Consider the following 19,555-nt stretch of genomic DNA (forward strand, 5'->3'; position numbering starts at 1 on the left):
TACCTTTGGCAAAGAATGGACTTTCATTTTTTTTCTATCTATACATAACTTTAAGCAAATATAACACGGTTTTGTTTTTTCAAAACTCAGTACCTCTCCAGATAGACCAATGGCTTCTTCTGCCGTCCCACACTGCCCAGCAGGTCCATTCTGCAGCCGTTCCAAGAGTTCCAACAAAGCAAAATTCTTTTTCAAGCCCCAGACACCAGAATCTCCTGGTTTTGAGAAGAGTTAAATGAAAAGAAGAGGAAGAAAAACCTCAAGCAAATACCACTATAAGAAGTTCCACAAACCACAGTTGAGATTCTGACAAATATTAAGAGCACATTAACTACAGTGATATTAACTAGAGTGAGATACAATTACCACTTTTTCTACGTAAGCTCACGCTACCTTTCCATCTTCTTTCCTTCCATCACGGAGCTATTTAATATTTATGCTGATTTTCCCCACTTAAAAGATGACAAGATGATTAAAAAACTACAAAAACTCAGTAAAAACACTTTTAAAATAATCTGCAATAGCTAACATCTAGAGACTACAAGGAACACACAAACTCTAATGTGTATCACAAAAATTAATAGTTTGCATAACTGCATACAGTAAACATTTCTACTGTACTAACAGGAGCTGTGAAGAATTCACATTGACAAGCTGCATATTCCCTGAATCACAAGATGCAACACCTATTGCAGATCTCAATCCAGTAAAAACCTGAATAAGAGTTAAAACAACATTCAGAAAGAAAGACCCACATACATCACTATTTGATATTGCAAAAAAGAAGACATCTCATAGTCCCTAGAGCAAAGCAGAAGTCCGTGTCTACTACTGTACCTCCTGTAGAGGTTAACATGAAGCAACTTGATAAGAAGCAAAACCAGAATTGCATCCCAATGACTGCTGCTAAATGCCACCTGCCCAGGACATGCAGCTTATGATATCCCTAGTGATTGCTTCTCCAAGAAAGTATCATCCCTTGACTTTTTCAGCATCATTGTCATAAATTTAAAGACATTTTTTCTGTTGCAAGGTAAAGGTGCCTCAAGAGATGAAGCATCATCTTTGAGCACTGGATGATTACTTTTTAGTCGCTACAGAATCACAGAATGGTTGAGTTTGGAAGGAATCTCTGGACATCGCCTTGCTCAGTCTCCCTGCTCAAGCAGGATCACCTAGAGCTGGTTGCCCAAGACCACTCCCAGGCAGCTTTTGAAGGTCTCCAAGGAGGCAGATTCCACTACCTCTCTGGGAAACCTATGCCAGAGATTGGTTATCCTCACAGTGAAATTTTGTTTCCTCATGTGCAGACAGAACTTTTTGTGTTTCAGTTTGTGCACTTTGCCTCTAGTTCTGTCACTAGACATACTGAAAAAAGCCTGACTCTGTCTTCTCTACTCTCTCTCTTCAAATATTCGTAAATGATCTCTCCACCTTTCCTCATATGAGAGATGCTTCAGTCCCTTCATTATCTTACTGGCCTTTTGCTCCAGTAGCTCCACAACTCTCTTGTACTGGGGAGCCCAAAACTGGACACAGTACTCGAGGTGTGGTCTCATCAGTGCTGAGGGTAGGGGAAGGATCACCACCCTGGACATGCTAGCAACAGTCTTCCTAATGTAGACGACGATACTATCAGCCTCCTTTGCCACATTATCACACCAGGTAAATCAAGATCCTCAGGTCCTTTTCTGCAAAGCCACCCTCCAGCTGGTAGGCCCATTCTCTTCTCAAGTGAGAGAATAAGAATCATAGACTATCTCAAGTTGGAAGGGACCTATAAGAATCATTGAGTCCAACTCCCTGCTCCTTGCAGGACTACCTAAAACTAAAACATGACTAAGATCGTTGTCCGGACATTCCTTGAACTCTGACAAGCTTGGTTCTGAGATCACTTCCCTGGGGTCCCTGTTCCAGTGACTGGCCACCCTCTCAATGAAGAAACTTTTCCTAACATCCAACCTGAACTTTTCCTGATGCAGCTTCCTTCCATCTCCTCGTGTTCTATCCATGGTCACCAGAGAGAGATCAGCACCTCTCCCTCCGCTGCCTCCTTTGACGTCGTAGACTGCTGTGAGGTCACCCCTCAGCCTTCTTTTCTCCAAGGTGAATAAACCAAGTGACCTCAGCCCCTTCTCCTAGGTCTTGCCTTCAAGACCTTTCACCATCTTGGTTGCCCTCCTCCGGACACACTCTTAACAGTTTCGTGTCTGCCTTATACTGAGAAGCCCAAAACTTTACACAGTACTCAAGATGGGGCCACATCAGTGCAGTGCAGAGTGGGAGAATCACCCCCCTTGACTGGCTGTCTATGCTGCCCTTGAGGCACCCCAAGACACAGTTCACCCCTTTGGCTGCCAGGGCACACTGTTGACTCATACTCAACTTGCCATCAACCCAGACCCACAGATCTCTTTCCACAGGGCAGCTCTCCAGCCTCTTCTCCCCCAATTTGTACATATAACCAGGATTACACGTCTCCACTTTGTCTACATCCCTATTTGTGAGGTGACCAACTACATCAAGCAACAGACCAATGTTGTCTCCGATCCTCCTTTTTCTATTAACATATTTTAAAAAGCCCTTTTTGTTGTCCTTCACAGTGTCGGCCAGTTTGAACTCTAATCGAGCTTTGGCTGCACAAATTTTCTCCCTACAGCGGTGACAGCATCTCTGTAGTTCTCCCGTGTTGCCTGTCCTTGATTTCAATGTCCACACACTCTCCTTTTCCACCTAAGTGCTAGAAGAAGATCCCTGCTCAGCCAAGCCAGCCTTCTGCCCAATTGCTTGACTTCTGACACTTTGGAATTGCCTGCTCCTGTGCTCTTAAGAGATGGCTCTTAAAAAGTGATTTACATCTAAAAGCACATAGAAAAAAAAAAGTCAGCACATAGCAAACTCCTCTGAGCAAAGCTTTATATATAAAAGAAAAAAAAAGTACTTTAGTAGAATGCTATCAGACATTCCTCAAATGGGATGTTTGCCCTTTTCATGGACTGAGTACCCAGAAGCTGAAGTTTTCCTCAGTATACAACATCTATAAAGTTATATTTGATTAACTGCAATAGGCTAACTACCATTGTTGAATCACAACTATACACTTTTGGAAATCGGGAACAACCAGTTAAAGACGGACGATTTGAATAGAGAGGTGTTTTTAATGAAGCTTAGTGTCGAATTCATTACGAATTTTCTGAATGACTGTCACTTCTGTGGGCAGGTTTGAGGTTTTTTTCTTTTCTCCTTTAAAATCGGGGGCAGATCAACTTTTGAAGTTGTTTACTGTACAAACTAAACCCTTATTACTTTATGGATTACAATGCGTTTAACTTCTCATTGACACTAGTAAACACCAATCAGTGTAATTACTTGCTAAACAATTCTTAATTCGGAAGTGCATGTAAATAAATGTATGTGCTCTTCCTCCAGCCTCAATGCTATGATGACCTCTTACGCTGTTGTCACAGGGATTTTATTACAATCAGTTCACCAAAATTGGTAGAACAGAGATATATATAAACCAATCCTCACTACACTTCCAAACATCCTGTTTCCCTAACCAACATGACAGAGTTAACCTATGAATGCCTGTGATCGTGTAACATTTTTACCAGCTCTTGAAACAACATATCTGAGAACAAAGATGAGCTCAAGAAATGACTGAATTATATCCAACATGACTGCTGAATACTAACACAGCACTTCTTCCCTGCACTGAATGGAAGGCATGATGTGGATATTCGTTTTGTCACACAACATTGCCCTTACCTCTTTGTTAGATGCTTGCCTAAGCATACAGAAGCTACTAACTTGAGGAAAAGAAATAGGGGCAATTGCTAGCTTTGAGTAGAATGACAGAAGGCACAACATTACCAGTGCCGAGGGCAATGACAAATGTACATTTACTTAGCTAAGAAGGTGCCTGGAAATGTCACCTTGCATTTAAACAGAAGCTGTAGGACGTGAAATTGGCTCATCTAATTTATGATGGAACTTTTCAACTGAGCTTGTAAGACAAGAAAACGTTGCTGCAGTTAATTTTTAGAGTGTGAGACACCACTACCTGTACAAAAGTGCATACGTATGCTGCTTTTGTAATTCAAATATTTGCTTCATAGTTCATGCAAACATACCCATATAATAATGCAAGCTGAACTTTCAGTGAACTTCTGCTCTTCACTGTAAAAAATAATACAGACTGCAGTTCTTTATTAAATTCAAGTAACTGCTTTGTTCAATTTACGCTTTGCTGCAAACCCTGAGGAGAAGGACTTGAGGGTGTTGGTTGATGAGAAGCTCAACACGAGCCAGCAATGTGCACTGGCAACCCAGAAAGCCAACCATATCCTGGGCTGCATCAGAAGAAGTGTGGCCAGCAGGTCAGGGGAGGGGAAACTGTCCCTCTACTCTGCTCTCGTGAGACCTCACCTGCAGTACTGCGTTCAGCTCTGGGGCCCCCAGCACAAGGAGGACATGAAGCTGTTGGAGCAGGCCTAGAGGACGGCCACAAAGATGATCCAACGGCTGGAGCACCTCTGCTATGAAGACAGGCTGAGAGAGTTGGGGCTGTTCAGCCTGGAGAAGAGAAGGCTCTGAGAAGACCTTCTAGCAGCCTTCCAGTACTTCAAGGGGGCCTACAAGAAAGCTGGAGAGTCCACTTATCCGGTGTCTGATTTTGCAATGGCATGTAGTTACAGGACAAGGGGCAACAGATTCAAACTGAAAGAGGCGAGATTTAGATCAGATGTAAGGAAGAAATTCTTCACTCTGAGGGTGGAGAGACACTGGAACAGGTTGCCCAGAGAAGCTGCAGATGACCCATCCCTTGGCGGTGTTCAAGGCTGGGTTGGATGAGACTTTGAGCAACCTGACCTAGTGGAAGGTGTCCCTGGTCCTGGCAGGGGGGATGGAAGTAGATGATTTTTAAGGGCCCTTCCAACCCAAATCTTTCTAGCGTTCTACGATTCTGTGATCTGATATGAACTCACAGAAACTGTATCCCATGCAATTTCCCAAAGAGAAAGACCAGGCTACTTGAGTTGTCTGGTTCTCCTGACTGTCGTTTCATATCTCCTAAATCATGTTGCCCTGTGGTGGTCTGGTAGGTGTGTGCCCTTTGCATCCTTCTGGAATTCAGATGTCATCTCACTGATCCTGTATAGGCTGCAAGTCTTCTTTCTTCAATATTGTGATATATCAAACACTCCATATATTTTGATCTATGAGTATCATTAGAGTGACAGTGGTGTTCCAAATGAACAGAAAAACACCAACTACTATGAGTAGCGGGCTGTTATGACAACCAGCAAAACAAAGCACCCATCCCAAATACTCATGTTTCACGGATCCTCAGCTTGGTATACATAGCCAGAAAATAATCAGTATTTTCATGGTTCTAAGAATATGGGTCTTTAGCTCCCACAGGTGTCTGGATTTGTAGCACACAGAGCATACACTGCCATAAAAGCTGCCTGCAGAATTACATAAACGTTTTTCAAATATATTCACTACATAAAAGGCAATGCTTTTAAGAGGAAGAAGGTATTGTATGTTACAATACTGTTGGTAAGGAAGTGTAAACAAAAGTAAAAAAACAAACCAAGAACATCAAAAACAGATCTGCAAGTCCTCCTATCTTCAGCTTGTTAAGACTTACTCTCTGTAGTGGTTTTGGCAGAGATTGAGTTAATTTTCTTCACAGTAGCTGGTATGGGGCTATGTCTTGGACTTGTGACCAAACCAGAGATGACAACACACCTGTATTTTAGCTACGGCTGAGCAGTGCTTACATAGCATCAAGGTCTTTTTCTGTTTCTCATGTTGCCCCACGAGCGAGCAGGCTGGAGGTGCACGAGAAGCTGGATGGGACACAGCTGGGACAGCTGACCCCAACTGACCAGAGGGATATTCCATACCATATGACATCATGCTCAGCAATAAAAGCCAAAGCGAAGGAGGAAGGAGTGGATATTCAGAGTTATGGACGGCTGAACACCTGCCTGCCAGCGGGAAGCAGTGAATTAATTCCTCATTTGCCACACTTGCGCACGCAGCTTTTGTTTTTACCTATTAAACGGTCATTATATCAACCCACTTTTGCCCTTCCAATTCCTTCCCCTGTCCCACTGTGGGGGAGAGAGTGAGCAGCTGTTTGGTGCTGAGCTGCCCCCCGGGGTTAAACCACAACATTCCCTATTACTTCAAGAGCTATGAAACCAGAAAAATGAGACTGGCTTTCAATATTAAGACTTCAAATCTTTTTTGAAATACATGCAAGTGCTTTTACTACCTGACAACGTTTTTCCTGCACTACTGTTTCAAAGAGCAGAGCTGCATTACAGGGCTAGGCAACAATTACACAGAAGACTGGAATGCTCACATGCCAACTGTTTTCCCATCAAGGGGAGCAGAACAAGAAGTTTCATGAGATGCATGCCACATTTGGCCGAAGTGAGAGCAACGATGTTATGGAATCTCTGAAGAGAGATGTGAACAGGAACCAACACATCCACGCTGTATACCTTATCATTTTGCAGAGCTTCCAGTTTTGCTGTAAGACACTTTCCTTCCTAGGCATTTTTCCCCCCTAGTTTAAATCATTAACCATAATACTCTCAGTGGCCAAACTCAAAAGAGAAGTTATGTGCCTCACTAATAAAAGGCAGAGTTCAGAGAACAGATAAATGGATTAATACTGTTTTCCTATAGCTATAAATGGGAGCACATACAAGCTATTCTCCCTTTCAACACCCTCAACTGGTACAAAACAACACAGACTATGCGTTTAAAAAAATAAATGCTTACCAGTAGAAGACCATTCATTTTAGGAAATCTGCTGTTCCTGGAAATGGGCCTATTAAGGTATAGGTTAATAACTTGGAAGTTAGGTATAGAGCCAGGGCATGTCAGTGCTCTCTGCAGTTACCAGTTCCACAGTGGAAGCCTTCTTTGGTACAGGTAGCACTACCAATACCCAATCTGAGCTCAGAGCACTCCACAAAATAAATTGCGAACAAAAAAGAAGTATTTTAACTATTTTTTTTTTTCCACAGATCTTGAAGGAGTTTACAGAGGTTATGTTCTGGTTCTCCACAATCACAGTTAGCATCAGCACAGTCATCTGCCTTGATATATTCTGACTTCAAAGCTTAGTCATTTTTAGCTCTAGCACTCCTAGCGGGATCTCAGTGTTTTTCAGAACACAGAGCAAGGAAGAGTCACTTCTTATTACAAGTTGCAGAAATACAGAGTGCAATATCCACTGCTAGGATTTAAATTATATTAAACTAGTCTGTAAACAGAGCCTGGATTTGCTGACACTGTATCTAAACAGATTTCTAGACACTAACTCCCAGAAAGCAAAGTACAGAAAAGTGGCAAGATGGTTCTCTTCCACAGTGTTTAGAACAGCACTATCCCATAGCAAATGGACTGTGCACAACCTTCAGTTACTACAGTATATAAAACACATTAAAACACACCAACATAACGACCGCTGATAGTAATGTGCACCTCGCATCTCCAGATTACCCACTAATCCAGACATTCATCAACAGCAGAGTATATATGGATGCACACGCAAACCCACTTATGAAACAGAAAATAGTAAATTAGCCTTTAAGCAAACATTGGATAAGGCTGAGAGAAGAAGAAGCTGTTCAATCACTATAGAGTTTCTTAAAAAGGTATTTTCTTTCACAGGTTTTAATACGTTTATTAAAAAAATGACACACAAACAAATAAACCCCAACAACTACAGCTTCAACAAGTCAAAATGCAAGGTCCTTCACCTGGGTCGGGCCAATCCTAGGCACAAATACAAACTGGGCACACAGTGGGTTGAGAGTAGCCCTGAAGAGAAGCATTTGGGGGTGTTCATAGATGAGAAGCTCAACATGAGCCGGCAGTGCGCTCATGCGGCCCAAAAGGCCAACCGCGTCCTGGGATGTATCAAGAGAAGCGTGGTCAGCAGGTCAAGAGAGGTGATTCTCCCCCTCTACTCTGCTCTTGTGAGAACCCACCTCGAATACTGCGTCCAGTTCTGGTGTCCCCACCATAAGAGAGACATAGATCTGTTGGAGCGTGCTCAGAGGAGGGCCACAAAGATGATCCAGGGGCTTGAGCACCTCTGCTACGAGGACAGGTTGCGGGAGCTGGGATTGTTCAGCCGTGAAAAAAGAAGACTTTGGGGGGACCTAATAGCTGCCTTCCAATGCCTGAAGGGAACCTACAGGAAGACTGAGGAGGGACTTTTTACAAGAGTGTCCACTGACAGGACAAGGGGAAATGGGTTTAAGTTGAAGGAGAACAGATTTAGAATAGATCTTAGGAAGAAATTCCTCAGTACGAGGGTGGTAAGACTTTGGAATAAATTGTCCAGAGAAGTTGTGGATGTCCCCTCCCTGGAGGCGTTCAAGGCTAAGTTGGACAGAGCAGACACTAACAGAACTAACAGAAAAGATCGTAAAAGATACATCTGTAGCTATTTTATGTTTATTTTAAGTTTATTTTCTAGTTCATAACTTACAGCTGTCTGGAGAAACAAAGCTACACTGATTTTACATTCTTTCTTTAACTTTTTCTTACATATCTGGAGATTTGCTAATACATGTTGTACATTCTCAGCGCACTATCGATCTTGGACACAGACAAAAAAACAGGCAAAGCTTACATATCAACTATTAATCTACTAAAACAGAATTTATAACCAGTAAGGACCCTATAAAACATGCATCGTCATACAGACAGTCATGTCTCATTTCACTGGTATCTACCCTAAAGCACGTGTATTTCAGAAAAAAAGCCACTTTGCTTCTTTTTACACTAAATCTACTATAAAATTACTACGTGCTCAACTACACATTTTCAAGACACCTGATCAAGTGTTTATTTTTTATTTAAAAACACTAAGAGTCATGCAAATACATCTATTTAATCTCTCGGACTTTAGCTCAAATTCTGCTTCAGTCACAAATGCAAGAGAGTCTAGTGATCTCATCCTTGCGCCTACAAGGGACGTTTGTGCCCATTACAAAACCACTGCACAATCTTACCATCACTTCTCAAAAGACGAATAAGACATGAATAGCAGGAAGCGTGTGAGCCAGGAATGAGACAGTGACACAGTGAAGATATTAAGACCAACCCCAGCCAACAATACCAATGCTATTTTCCAAAGCGTGAAGCTTGTCTGCAAAGGATTATAAATAATGCAAGGAATAAAAAGCAACTTTTGTCTAAATGTCTGAACAAAGCTGAGAGAATGTTGTGCTATAGCCATATTTTCTTACACAACATTTCAATGTTTTATCTTAGCACTCAAATACTAGCAAAAGAATATATAAATGTAAACAATACCAATGGGATGGATTCCATGAAGGATGCCAACACTTGCATACTCCAGTTCAGCAAGATCCAATGATAGACAATAGTTTCAGCCCTGTAACGTGACGATGCTAAGGAGAGTTCACCTGAGCCATAAACTACTAAAGGCTTCCTTAGCAGGAAAATGTGGCTCAGCTGAAGTCAAAAGCCAGAGCCTCCAAAGCTGTTATACAAGCACATCCTTCCCAAAACCTCCCTGGTCCATATACCTAAAACAAACAACAACAAAACACTAATCCAAAGCAGAAAGAAGAGAGAAAGCAGTTTGAAAGAAATGATTCACCTCTTCTCCCAAATCAAGATACTTCAAGGAAAAAGCTTTAAGATGAGTCTCTTCTAGAAAGACCATTTTACAGATTTTTCCCTTAATATATTGCCTGAGTCAACATAATCTACAGAACATATGGCTTCAAAACTTTGCAAACTGAAAAAGCTTTTTGATGACAGCTGTTTGGTTAAAGAATGTTAATCCACTCGAAGATCACCGCTAGGCAGCTCACATACCTTCAACATGCACACACTCATTTAAAATTCTCCACTAGAAAATTATTCACAGGCAACTTCATTAAAGAGCTCTCAAAAAAAAAACCCATCAAAAATCTACGTTTAGTCTACCCTGCAAAGTAATATGCTTTGAGTAGGCTTTGGTCCTATCAGTTCATTACTAAATATTTTCTCTCATTCCAAGATTTTATGAAATATTAGACTATTTTCTAAGCATGTAAATGATGCGTTGTCAATTTTCACTTGCAGACTCCATACTTCCAGAAATCCTGATTGACAAACTACTTCTAACCCTGCCTTCCCATAGAGTTATATTGATACAGAAGAGATGCCAGTAAATTTAAACCACGTGTCCACTTCAGAAGGGACAAAATACAGCTATATCTATAATTATATAGATCCCCAAGTATTTCTTTCAAAAAGTTGCCAAGATTCCTTGGGAAAACTTGGGACAAATACAGGATTAAGTGATTAAGTAATAAGAGCAAAGGAAAACAAACAAATCTATCTGCTGAACCGTACAGGTTAAATGACCAACTGAAAGCATCCATAAAATCCACAGTAACTGATTAAGGAACTTTGTTCAACACCGGTGGCTTTACGCTATGATTATACAGCTTTTTTTTCCAACAGAACTTTCTCTTGGCAGCGACCCTATAAGCTAGATTTCGGTACTAAACAGGGCAGAACGGCAATTCCAGAAACAGGTGAAAATGGAGCTTGACTTCTCACATGCCCTCAAATGGAGGGGAGGGAAGGATGAGAAGTTCCTTGGGCCCAGAGATGCCGTTCTTCCCTCCCAGCTCCACTCCTGAGGTCTCAGAAGGAAACAGAAATACAAGTGCAGCAGATTTAACCAACAGCTGTAACCACTAGGTGATTAGAGCAAGGCAACAAATGCACAGGCACCTCAAAGAGGGGTCATGACAAGTTGCACTCCACAAAACACCCTATTTTTTCACGCTGGCAGCAATAATATTTCTTAAGACAGTTCTTATAGACCTGGTAAGGCTAAAAGTGGCTATGACCCTCTTCTGCCCCAAATCACCAGGCATAACATTGTTAGTCACAGAAGTATTTACACTTTTAAGCTGTTTTACTAAAATTTTCTACCTGTCAGTTTTTTGAGCAACTGCTGCTCACAGTGTATCATCCTTTTTTCTAGTCCTAGTCAGCAGGACTCAAGTCCACTATCCTAGACACAAACGCTGAAGCTTTTCTTCCCTTTTCCTTTCTGTAGGAGACTTACAAGTTTAATAACATTTCACTGTGCTTCATCAGAAGTTCCTCAGAATTACGTAAGATGAAAAAGCTTTAAATATTTTTATAAAGCTTCATTTTCGTTAACCCCAAAACCCTCAAAAAATTCTGGTAGAATACTTTCAGATGCCTGGGGGGAAAAAAAAAAAAGCACAATAAAAACTAAAAAGTTACACTTTCCCTATCATAATAAAAATTTATTTATATATATCTTGTGACTTTCAGTTTACAAGATATAAGCAGTGGTCTCGGACAGAAATGTTTTACAACAGCAGGACTGAGTCTTGTGCTATAATGTTCTCCCCTTTAAAAGCATACTTTAAGAAACCTCATGCAGCTATACAGTCATAGATAAGAAATAAACCAAATCATGACTCTTTTAAACACATCTTCTAGACTGGCAATCATTCATGATGTTCATTCCTACCACCTCCCTCCCTGAAGAAAACAAACTCTTCTTTCATATGAGACTGATATTTGTTTTTCTGACTCCTGTTTCATGAAAGCACCCACAGAGAGCCTTAATATTCCTCGGTTTGGTCTACACTTTAGCAGTTTCTCTTACTGCAAAGTGAATTCTTATTCCAGTGAATTTGACATTTAAACGTTTCTTTCATGAATTACTAGATTAGAGACCTTCTTCTCTGAGCATATTCCTCCTTTCAACAGCTTTTTTCCCCTGTGCAATTCAAAACTGCTAAAACCAATTCTATTAACAAATTCTTCTCCGTACAAATTCTTCTGACAACTCATCTTCTCTGTAACCCCACGCTGAACAGGCAATTCCTATTCTGACATAATTATAAGCATGTGTCATCTTTTGCCTAATATAAACTCCCACTGTTGGATGAAAGCTGTATCCTATCCTTTTAAATACTATCTGCAGAGACTTCTACAGCAGGGGAATTCCTGTTGATAGCCTGTCACTATCAGTCATTTTACATGGAGAATTACTTTACACTTTAAAAACCAGGTTTGTTATGTGTGCTACTTCCCTCTATATCACTTCATCACAAATCCAGACAAATCTGATTGTCAAAGAAACTACCTATTTAATTGCATGGTTTATTTAGTATTTAGGACAACAGGAAACCCGTAACCATTCAGGAACCTTTAAACACTAATTTAAAATAGGGTAGTCCTTTTTTAAAAATAGGTGTACAAAAAGACTTTAAAGTATAAATCTTACAAGCCCAGCTTCCAGAAGATAAAGGTAAAATCTTTACTTTCTTCTTCTTAAATATCTATTTTACTAGTGCTTAACAGTGCTATGAGCTTCTCTGAATGAAAAGGATCACTGCACATTCATTACTTGGAAATATTATCAGTAAGTGGAGCGTTAAGAAACTGTATCTAGCATTATCTTCTAGATTTCCTTGGCTGTCAGGTTTTAAGAACTTACATTTTCTTACCTAGTTCAGTAACTTGTCGATCAAAAGGACAACGAACCGCTCTGCCATGAAGGGGAAGCCGGGTAAGACAGTCATGGCAGACAGTATGGCCACACAAAAGCAGTCGGGGAACTTTGTCACCTTGCAAAGAAAATACATCTTCACAGACTCCACACTCAAGAACCTACGATTTAAAAAGAGACCATATTTGGTTTCGAGTTGATAAAAGCCCAGAACTTCATAAAGTAAGTCACATGACAATTTATTTTACAGAAATTACTGCAATCACAGCAGATCAGCTGAGTCATTGATTTTGCTTTGTACGCACAAGCAATGATCATACTAATATTTAAAAAATAAATAGACGTGAACGGAACATTTTAGCTCTCCTGTGTCCCACTTGATCACCACTAGCTCTTGCCACTTCATTTAACGCACTACTGCCACACAAAAAGCTCACGAGTCAAGCAGCGCAGCTAAGTAAGCAGAAACATCCTCACAAGAGAAGGAAACGGAGGGCAAGACCCTGCCGAAGCAGACTACCAGCCGGTGGAGAACGTTTCCATTCATCGCTGATGCACGTTAAAAAGTCAGTCATACCAAGTTAGCCATTTACGAAGCTACAAACGCAGCATCGAGGGAGCAGGAACAAACAGCAGGGGACCGGGACGTCTTAAACCACTAATAAAAAGCAAAATTGATCGTCGTTTAGGAAAAAAAAAAAAAAAAGCAAAACAAAACAAAACAAAACCCAACACATCTGACACTCCGTAAGGCAACGGCGTCAGCTAACCACCTCAGGGAGCCCAGGCGTTACGTGCTCTCCGAGACGGCTCCCCGCTTTCAGGCAGCCACCCTTCCCTTCGCACGGAGGCCTCCCAGCTCGCGGCCCGCTCCCACGGATCCCAAGGCCGAGGCGGCAAAACGGCCTGGGAAGCGGGCTCAGGGCACGCCCCCTACCCCGGAGACCCCTCGCTCCTTCCCCCAGCAGGGGCAGCGACGGCGCAGGGCCGAGCCGGACGCCGCGAAGGGCCGACAACCCGCCTCACCTTCACTGTGGCACCAGCCGGGCCGCGGCCACCGCCGCCGCCGGGTCCCCGACTGCTGTCCGGCCCGGCACCAGCCCCGACCTTGTTCACCCCGAGCGCCGCCATCTCGAGGAGGGCGGAGCGCAGCGGCCGCCGGCCGGAAGCAGCCCGCCGCCGGCAGCCGCCCCGCTCCCGCGACTCGGGCACCGCCCCGGTAAGCGCACGCGCCCTCCCGCGGCCGCGCAGGCGCGGTGTGCGCCGGAGAACTACGGTTCCCGCCGTGCCGCGCGGCACAGCGCCCGCGGCGGCGGGACCACACATCCCAGCGTGCCAAGGAGGCGGCGACGGGAGGACTACGCATCCCAGCGCGCCAACGAGGCGGTGGTAGCCCTCGGAACGCTCGCCCTGCGCCGCGCCGCGCCGCCCGCCGGCGGGTGAGCGGGAGGCGGTGCGCTCTGGGGGCTGTAGTTTCGCCCGCCCCGCCGTGCCGTGCCGTGACGGCGGCGAGTTGCATCCTGGGACAGCCGTTTCCGGGCTCGGTGGTATTTAGCGCGCCCGGGCTTTGCGAGCGGATCCGTCTCGTCTCTCCCGACCGAGCGCTTTCCGCTACCGGCAGCGTTTTGTCCCATCCGCCCTCCCGTGGGGGGAAGGCTGGCGCCATGGACGTTAACCAGCCCAAGCAGGAGCACCTGCTGGCTCTGAAAGGTACCAGCAGCGGGGCGCCGCCAGGCCCTCCATGACCGCACGCCCGCCCTTCCCGGTCGCTCGTGCCGCGGCAGGAGTGCCTCCGCTGTCCCTCTCCGTGCCCGAGGGCTGACCCGGAGGGGCCGGGCCCGGGGGAGAGGGCGGCTGCTGCGGCGGGGTGGGATTCCACGGCCCGGGGGGAAACGGGGCGGCGCGAGTCCGGGTTGTGAACCGGTCGGGAAACACCGTGTCCGTGCTGGCGGTGAGGCCGTTTCTTCCCTCCGAGGGAAGAGTAGGGATCGGCCCGCAGGAGCCCGAGGGTACGGGGAGGCTGGGGAGGAGGGGCTGTCTTAAGGGAGCGAGGGTCCCGCGGGCGGCTGTGCGCCCTGCTGGATTAAGGCCACGCTCCGTGGATTTGCATTTTGCACAAGGCTTTCAGTAGCTGCAAGGAATTTTTTTTTTTTTTTTTAAATTTCCTTTTGAGTTCCTTGTTGTCTTTTTTGTTCGGTTGGGTTTTTTTCCCTTTGAAATAGGTTTGCCCCTTTAATCTTATGCTTAATGCACAGCTACTGGGCTTGCGTCCTTGATTCAGGAGTCACGAATTAGTGATAATAAAAATGTTTGTGTCTCTTGCATACCTTGCTGGATTAATGCAGAAACCAAGAGAGCCCCCTGTAAAGAATTTGATCGTTTCTGCTGGCTGTTGGGTACCAATAAATCAGCAGTTGAAACACTGAAAAGCCTGACTCTGCTTTCACAGTATCTCAGTCAACAGACATAATATTTACTTTCTTTTTTTATAATTGTGCTTGTTTATAAAATAAATGCTGCTGGTTCAGTAAGAGTAATAAGTAGTCTGTTACAATGTCGATTCTGCAAGTGTTCTACATCAGTGAGACTGCTCAGACGGATAAAGTAGTGCAGGTGGGTAGATGATTCCACAGCCCATCCTCTGCCCACTTACTAGTTTTGCAAGACTGCTGGAGAGAGTATGTAGCAGTAAAATCTGTTAACCATAATTCAAAGATGAAATAAGCCCTTTTTCATGTATGTAGACACTCATGCACAAAATGAAGCCAAAAACCTGGGAACACAAAACATGATTTTCTGATATTACAAATACGTTTTGATAGTAATTAATTCAGGGCAGAAAGTTTTGTGATAGATCATTTTGCTCTTCTAAGAAACCAATATAACTGTTGGGCTTATATTGAATTTGGTGAAGTGTCTAGGCTGTAGGTACTGCAAAAGAAGAGAGAAAGGTATCAGAGTTTCTTTGCGTTGTGACTGTTTTAAAGAAAATCTTGACAGTGTAATGATTAAACAATCCTAGATTTTATTGATTTTGATATTGTCTATTGCTGATCTCTGGCAGTGAACCTGAAGTGATTGCAGTCTTGTTAAGGGGGAAAAACAGGAGATAAAGAGTGCGTGCTATGTTATGTTTCATAGTAATGTTTCTAATTCTCCTCTTCCCCACCCCCTGAATTTAATATAATCTTTGTATAAAAGAGGGCATCAATGTATGAAAGTGTAAAGTCTTTAAAGACATAATAAATCTTTTAGTTACTCTAAAAGTCTAGTAAATAAAGGAATCACCAGATCCTTAAGTTAAAGACCGAAAGGATGGCTGCATGTATTGCTCAGAAGCTCTGAGACTAAAACTAAATGTGTGGTTCTGATATGAAATGGAAGCATACAACTTTAATTTGCCTCTAGCACTTGCCTTCTAACCTGTGACTTTAAAAATGCTGTATTGGTCAGGATTATTTGAGGACAGGCTTTTGTAACGCACGTGTTGTCTGGTTGCTTTATATGCCTTCGCTTAAAAGGCTGAAGTGTAGGAAGAAACTTTTTTTTAAAAAATAGAATTGTCTGGTAAATTTGAGAAAATAGGCAGTAGTAATTGTATGTCTTTTAATATGCATCACAAAAATATAGCAAGAATAATGACGGATGGCAATTATGAGATGATGACAGTAAAAGAATACTCGTGGGAGGGACAACGTAGAGTAAACTGCGTGCATGTGGGTAACGTTCAGCATAGTGAAGTTACGCTGGTTATCATGGAATACAGTTGCTAATGTTCAGCCTGGAAAAAGTATAATGTTCTGATATTTATCTTGCTTATTTTTCCTACATGTTGATTTTTTTGTGAAATATCTTAGCAATGTTTTTCTTAATATGGTAGTATCTTATTTTTTTATAATACTTCTGCTTTAGGTCCTGTTTTCCACTGATCTTTGCAGCGTGGGGCAAGGAAATTCTTGTAAATAAGATGTTTCAGTCTAGATTTGAGAATCCTAATCAAGAGACTGTTCCTTTTCCTAAGAATAACTGGATTCCTACTGTACAAGCATGGAAGTGGTCTTACATTATCGACCACATCAAAGAGATCTAATAAAACTGCAGAAATTTGCAGAAGCAGCAGTGAAGGAGTTTCCCGTTCGTCAGTTACCAAGATTTACACCCTGGTTTCCAAATGATTTATACAGACTTCCTCTCAAACCAAAAAAGCAGCCACCTGTTGTTTCTTGTGAGGAAGCAGAAGAATTGCAACAACTTTCTACACCTTCAGAATATGTTACAGGATCTCCTGATTATGACTGCACAAAAAATCTCCTTGAGTTTCAGTCTAACGTGAAACACAGGCAGACTTTAATCCAAGCACAGACTGTTCACAGACCCATTAACTCGGAGAATCAAGCAGAACCACCGCCTAACGGAAAACAAAAATTGGAAAGGTCTTGGAGTGTCTCTCTCCCTAGCCCTAAGCTTAAAGAAAAGATTCTTCCTTTATCTCAAGAACTGCAAAATAATTTGGAAAGACTAAAACTGCATGCTTTTTATAGAGCAAAGTGGACAATCGAGCAGTCTGTTTGTAGTAATCAGAATTTGGAGGACATCTGGATAAAATTGAATAGACTCATCAAGCAGAATGAATTGCCGTCTTGTAATGCTACTATCCAAAGATCTGTGGGACAGATATGGGTTTTCTGTGATATATTATACTGTGAATATGTTAGAAATATTCTTAGGGAAAAGCTAAGCCTTACTGATAAAATGAATCTGCTTGTACATAAATTTGGAATTATATTTAGTTTATAATTGTAAGATAGAGTTTCATAATAAAATTGCTGTCTGAAGTACTAGAATTTTTAAGCAGCCTAGAATATACAAACTTTAGAACAACTGAGAATAAAAGAGCAGAAAGCTACTTAATATTACTTTGCTACAGTTATAACTGTAAGAATGTATTTATTTAACTTTGTTTTGCCAGGAGACTTACCAATGATCCTATTAAGATGAGTAAATTTCTCTTTGGCTTAGTACTGCATTTTGTAGCTTTTCTCTACCTTGGTGGTCTAAAGAAAAAAAATTAAAATAGAAATTCCAGACTATTATGGCAAGCTGTGTCATATAATAAAATTTATGCTTTCAGTCAAGCAAAGTACATCCTCGCTGTGCTGTTTTGAAATTAGGAGAAGGAAAAATATTTTCAAGTCAATTGTTATAATCATGTAAGGATCTGTAATTATTTTTGATGCTGAGACTTTAAAGATCTGATTATTTCCTGAAACTAGCGTGTATGTTTTTTTTGAATGAAGACATAACCCTTGCATGAAATACAAACTTATTTTCTAGTGCATGTGTATGCTGTCAGAGTAACCTTATCTCAGAAATACTAATGAAAGTTTCAGTGGAAGTTCTGTGCTGAAAAATAATTAACAACTTAGCGTTTGCTGGTTTGTGACTTTAGTAAAAAGATTATTTTTCTCCTGGTGTTTTTGGTCTTGTGTCTCTAATTATATAGGGGAACAAGAAAGCATTAGCTTCCAGGTGCAGATCAGGAAATTAAGAAATCAGACTTCTGTCTCTGTTTGCTGTCAATATGGAAGGTAGAGGTCTCTGAGGATTTAGATGTGTTTTATGGTGATAAAAGGCTGAGTTCAACATAACTTCTTGTCACCTGAAAGAAAAAAATGTTTCAAGGTCATGCTGTTCCTGCTCAATTCAGTCTTTGGATGGTCAGTAGAACAGTTAAACTGGGATCTATATGACTGCAAGGATATGCACTTCTCTTGGGCACCCCTGCTAACTCCAGATAATTGTGCAGTAGCTGGAGGTCAAGGTCTGTGACATGTGGAAAAGGGAGAAAATAAGTGAATAGTGTTTGTAGATTGTTAGATAAATAACATTGATCAAATAAAAGTGCATATAAGCATAACGGAGATCCGTCTTTGTGAAAACTAAATACAATCCCCTTGGACTTCTACTTGGTGTTTTTCTTTTGATGACATGCTTATGTTGGAATAATTACATTTTATTATTATATCTTTATGTGGTTTAAAATTAAGGATATCCTTTAATCCTCAGTTAGGATCATTGACATATATTTCTAAACTCTGACTGAATGTGGGGGGGGTGGTTGTCTTATATTGATATGTGGGATGTTTGTGATGTTTAGTATTACCACTTAGCAAAATTGATGTAAAATGCTGTCTAAAGCAACTGAGGGTCCTTGTTAGTTTTAAAGCTTGTGTAGCCAAGTTATTTCACTGAAATTATTTTTCTGAGCTGACATTAATAGTAACAAAGTTTCAGCAATATGTCAACATTTTTAAAGATGCAATGGAGTAGAATCCAGTGTGATTTGAGCTTTATTTAATGTTGTATTTTGTGTCTAGAATTGTAGAAGAGGTGAGAAGCTATCTTGCAAAGATACATGATTTTCCAATATTAATTTAGTAGTCTTATTAAATATGATAATCTACATATGTTCTTTGTGTTTTGACTTCATTCAGTGATCTATTTATTTATTGGTTGTCTTAAATGTGACTAAACTTTATCTGTAACTGTTCCTTTAGAAACAGTCAGCAACTACTGGTTAATATGGTCTTACTGTAGATTTGAATAAAATTAGGTTACTGCCAATAATACAGTCCCACTGTATTTAATATGCAAAAAAAAAAGAGATAAACAATATCTTTCTAAACAGGAGAGATTGGTGTCACTGTTCAGTGGTAGCTGTCAGCTTTCTGCCGCTTTGGGTTGGCTTGTATGTGAATAATGTTACGTGTGCTGCTAGCTGTGAGCACCTCAGCAGAGCAACTGTCACATAGTAAAACGTGAACACCACATTCAGTTTCTCTACAGAATAGTTACAGTCTTGGGTAGCACCAATTTACAAGCTGAAATCCAGACTTTCATTTTGTCGTTGTACTCTGCTGAGTAGATGATGACCATAAATGGGAACGGTTACTTGAATGACTGCATATGAAGTGAGGGCACTTGGGATGAGCT

General features: G+C 41.7%; 3 protein-coding genes across 7 annotated transcripts in view; 2 read left to right on the forward strand and 1 right to left on the reverse strand.

Moving 5' to 3' along the window:
• The window catches only part of TRIM23 (tripartite motif containing 23), a 28,974-nt gene extending 15,281 nt beyond the window's left edge, over positions 1-13,693 (reverse strand). The window contains exons 1-4 of one of the 2 annotated variants that reach the window (XM_086628907.1): positions 13,589-13,625; positions 13,140-13,220; positions 12,561-12,723; positions 94-215 (exon numbers count right to left, since the gene is read on the reverse strand). In XM_086628907.1, coding sequence (XP_086485033.1) covers positions 94-215; positions 12,561-12,723; positions 13,140-13,151 — 297 coding nt within the window. In that variant the 5' untranslated portion in view covers positions 13,152-13,220; positions 13,589-13,625. Of the gene's footprint in view, positions 1-93; positions 216-12,560; positions 12,724-13,139; positions 13,221-13,588 lie in introns of both variants that reach the window. The other variant, XM_086628906.1, reaches the window with a different exon arrangement.
• A 406-nt stretch (positions 13,694-14,099) lies between these two features.
• Positions 14,100-19,555, forward strand: part of TRAPPC13 (trafficking protein particle complex subunit 13) — a 31,217-nt gene continuing 25,761 nt past the window's right edge. For all 4 annotated transcript variants that reach the window (XM_009989515.2, XM_009989517.2, XM_009989519.2 and 1 more), the window contains exon 1: positions 14,100-14,272. In XM_009989515.2, coding sequence (XP_009987817.1) covers positions 14,227-14,272 — 46 coding nt within the window. In that variant the 5' untranslated portion in view covers positions 14,100-14,226. The remainder of the gene's footprint in view (positions 14,273-19,555) is intronic.
• On the forward strand, positions 14,236-19,230 carry SHLD3 (shieldin complex subunit 3). The gene is made up of 2 exons (XM_086628817.1): positions 14,236-14,272; positions 16,475-19,230. The coding sequence occupies exon 2, from the start codon at positions 16,610-16,612 to the stop codon at positions 17,357-17,359; it is 750 nt and encodes a 249-aa protein (XP_086484943.1). The 5' UTR covers positions 14,236-14,272; positions 16,475-16,609; the 3' UTR covers positions 17,360-19,230.

The sequence above is a fragment of the Tauraco erythrolophus genome, chromosome Z (assembly GCF_009769465.1).
Source record: "Tauraco erythrolophus isolate bTauEry1 chromosome Z, bTauEry1.pri, whole genome shotgun sequence".
NCBI lineage: Eukaryota > Metazoa > Chordata > Aves > Musophagiformes > Musophagidae > Tauraco > Tauraco erythrolophus.

Bases quoted from the DNA above. Each gene is read 5' to 3' on its own strand.
- SHLD3 (XM_086628817.1), top strand. From the start codon at position 16,610: ATGGAAGTGGTCTTACATTATCGACCACATCAAAGAGATCTAATAAAA.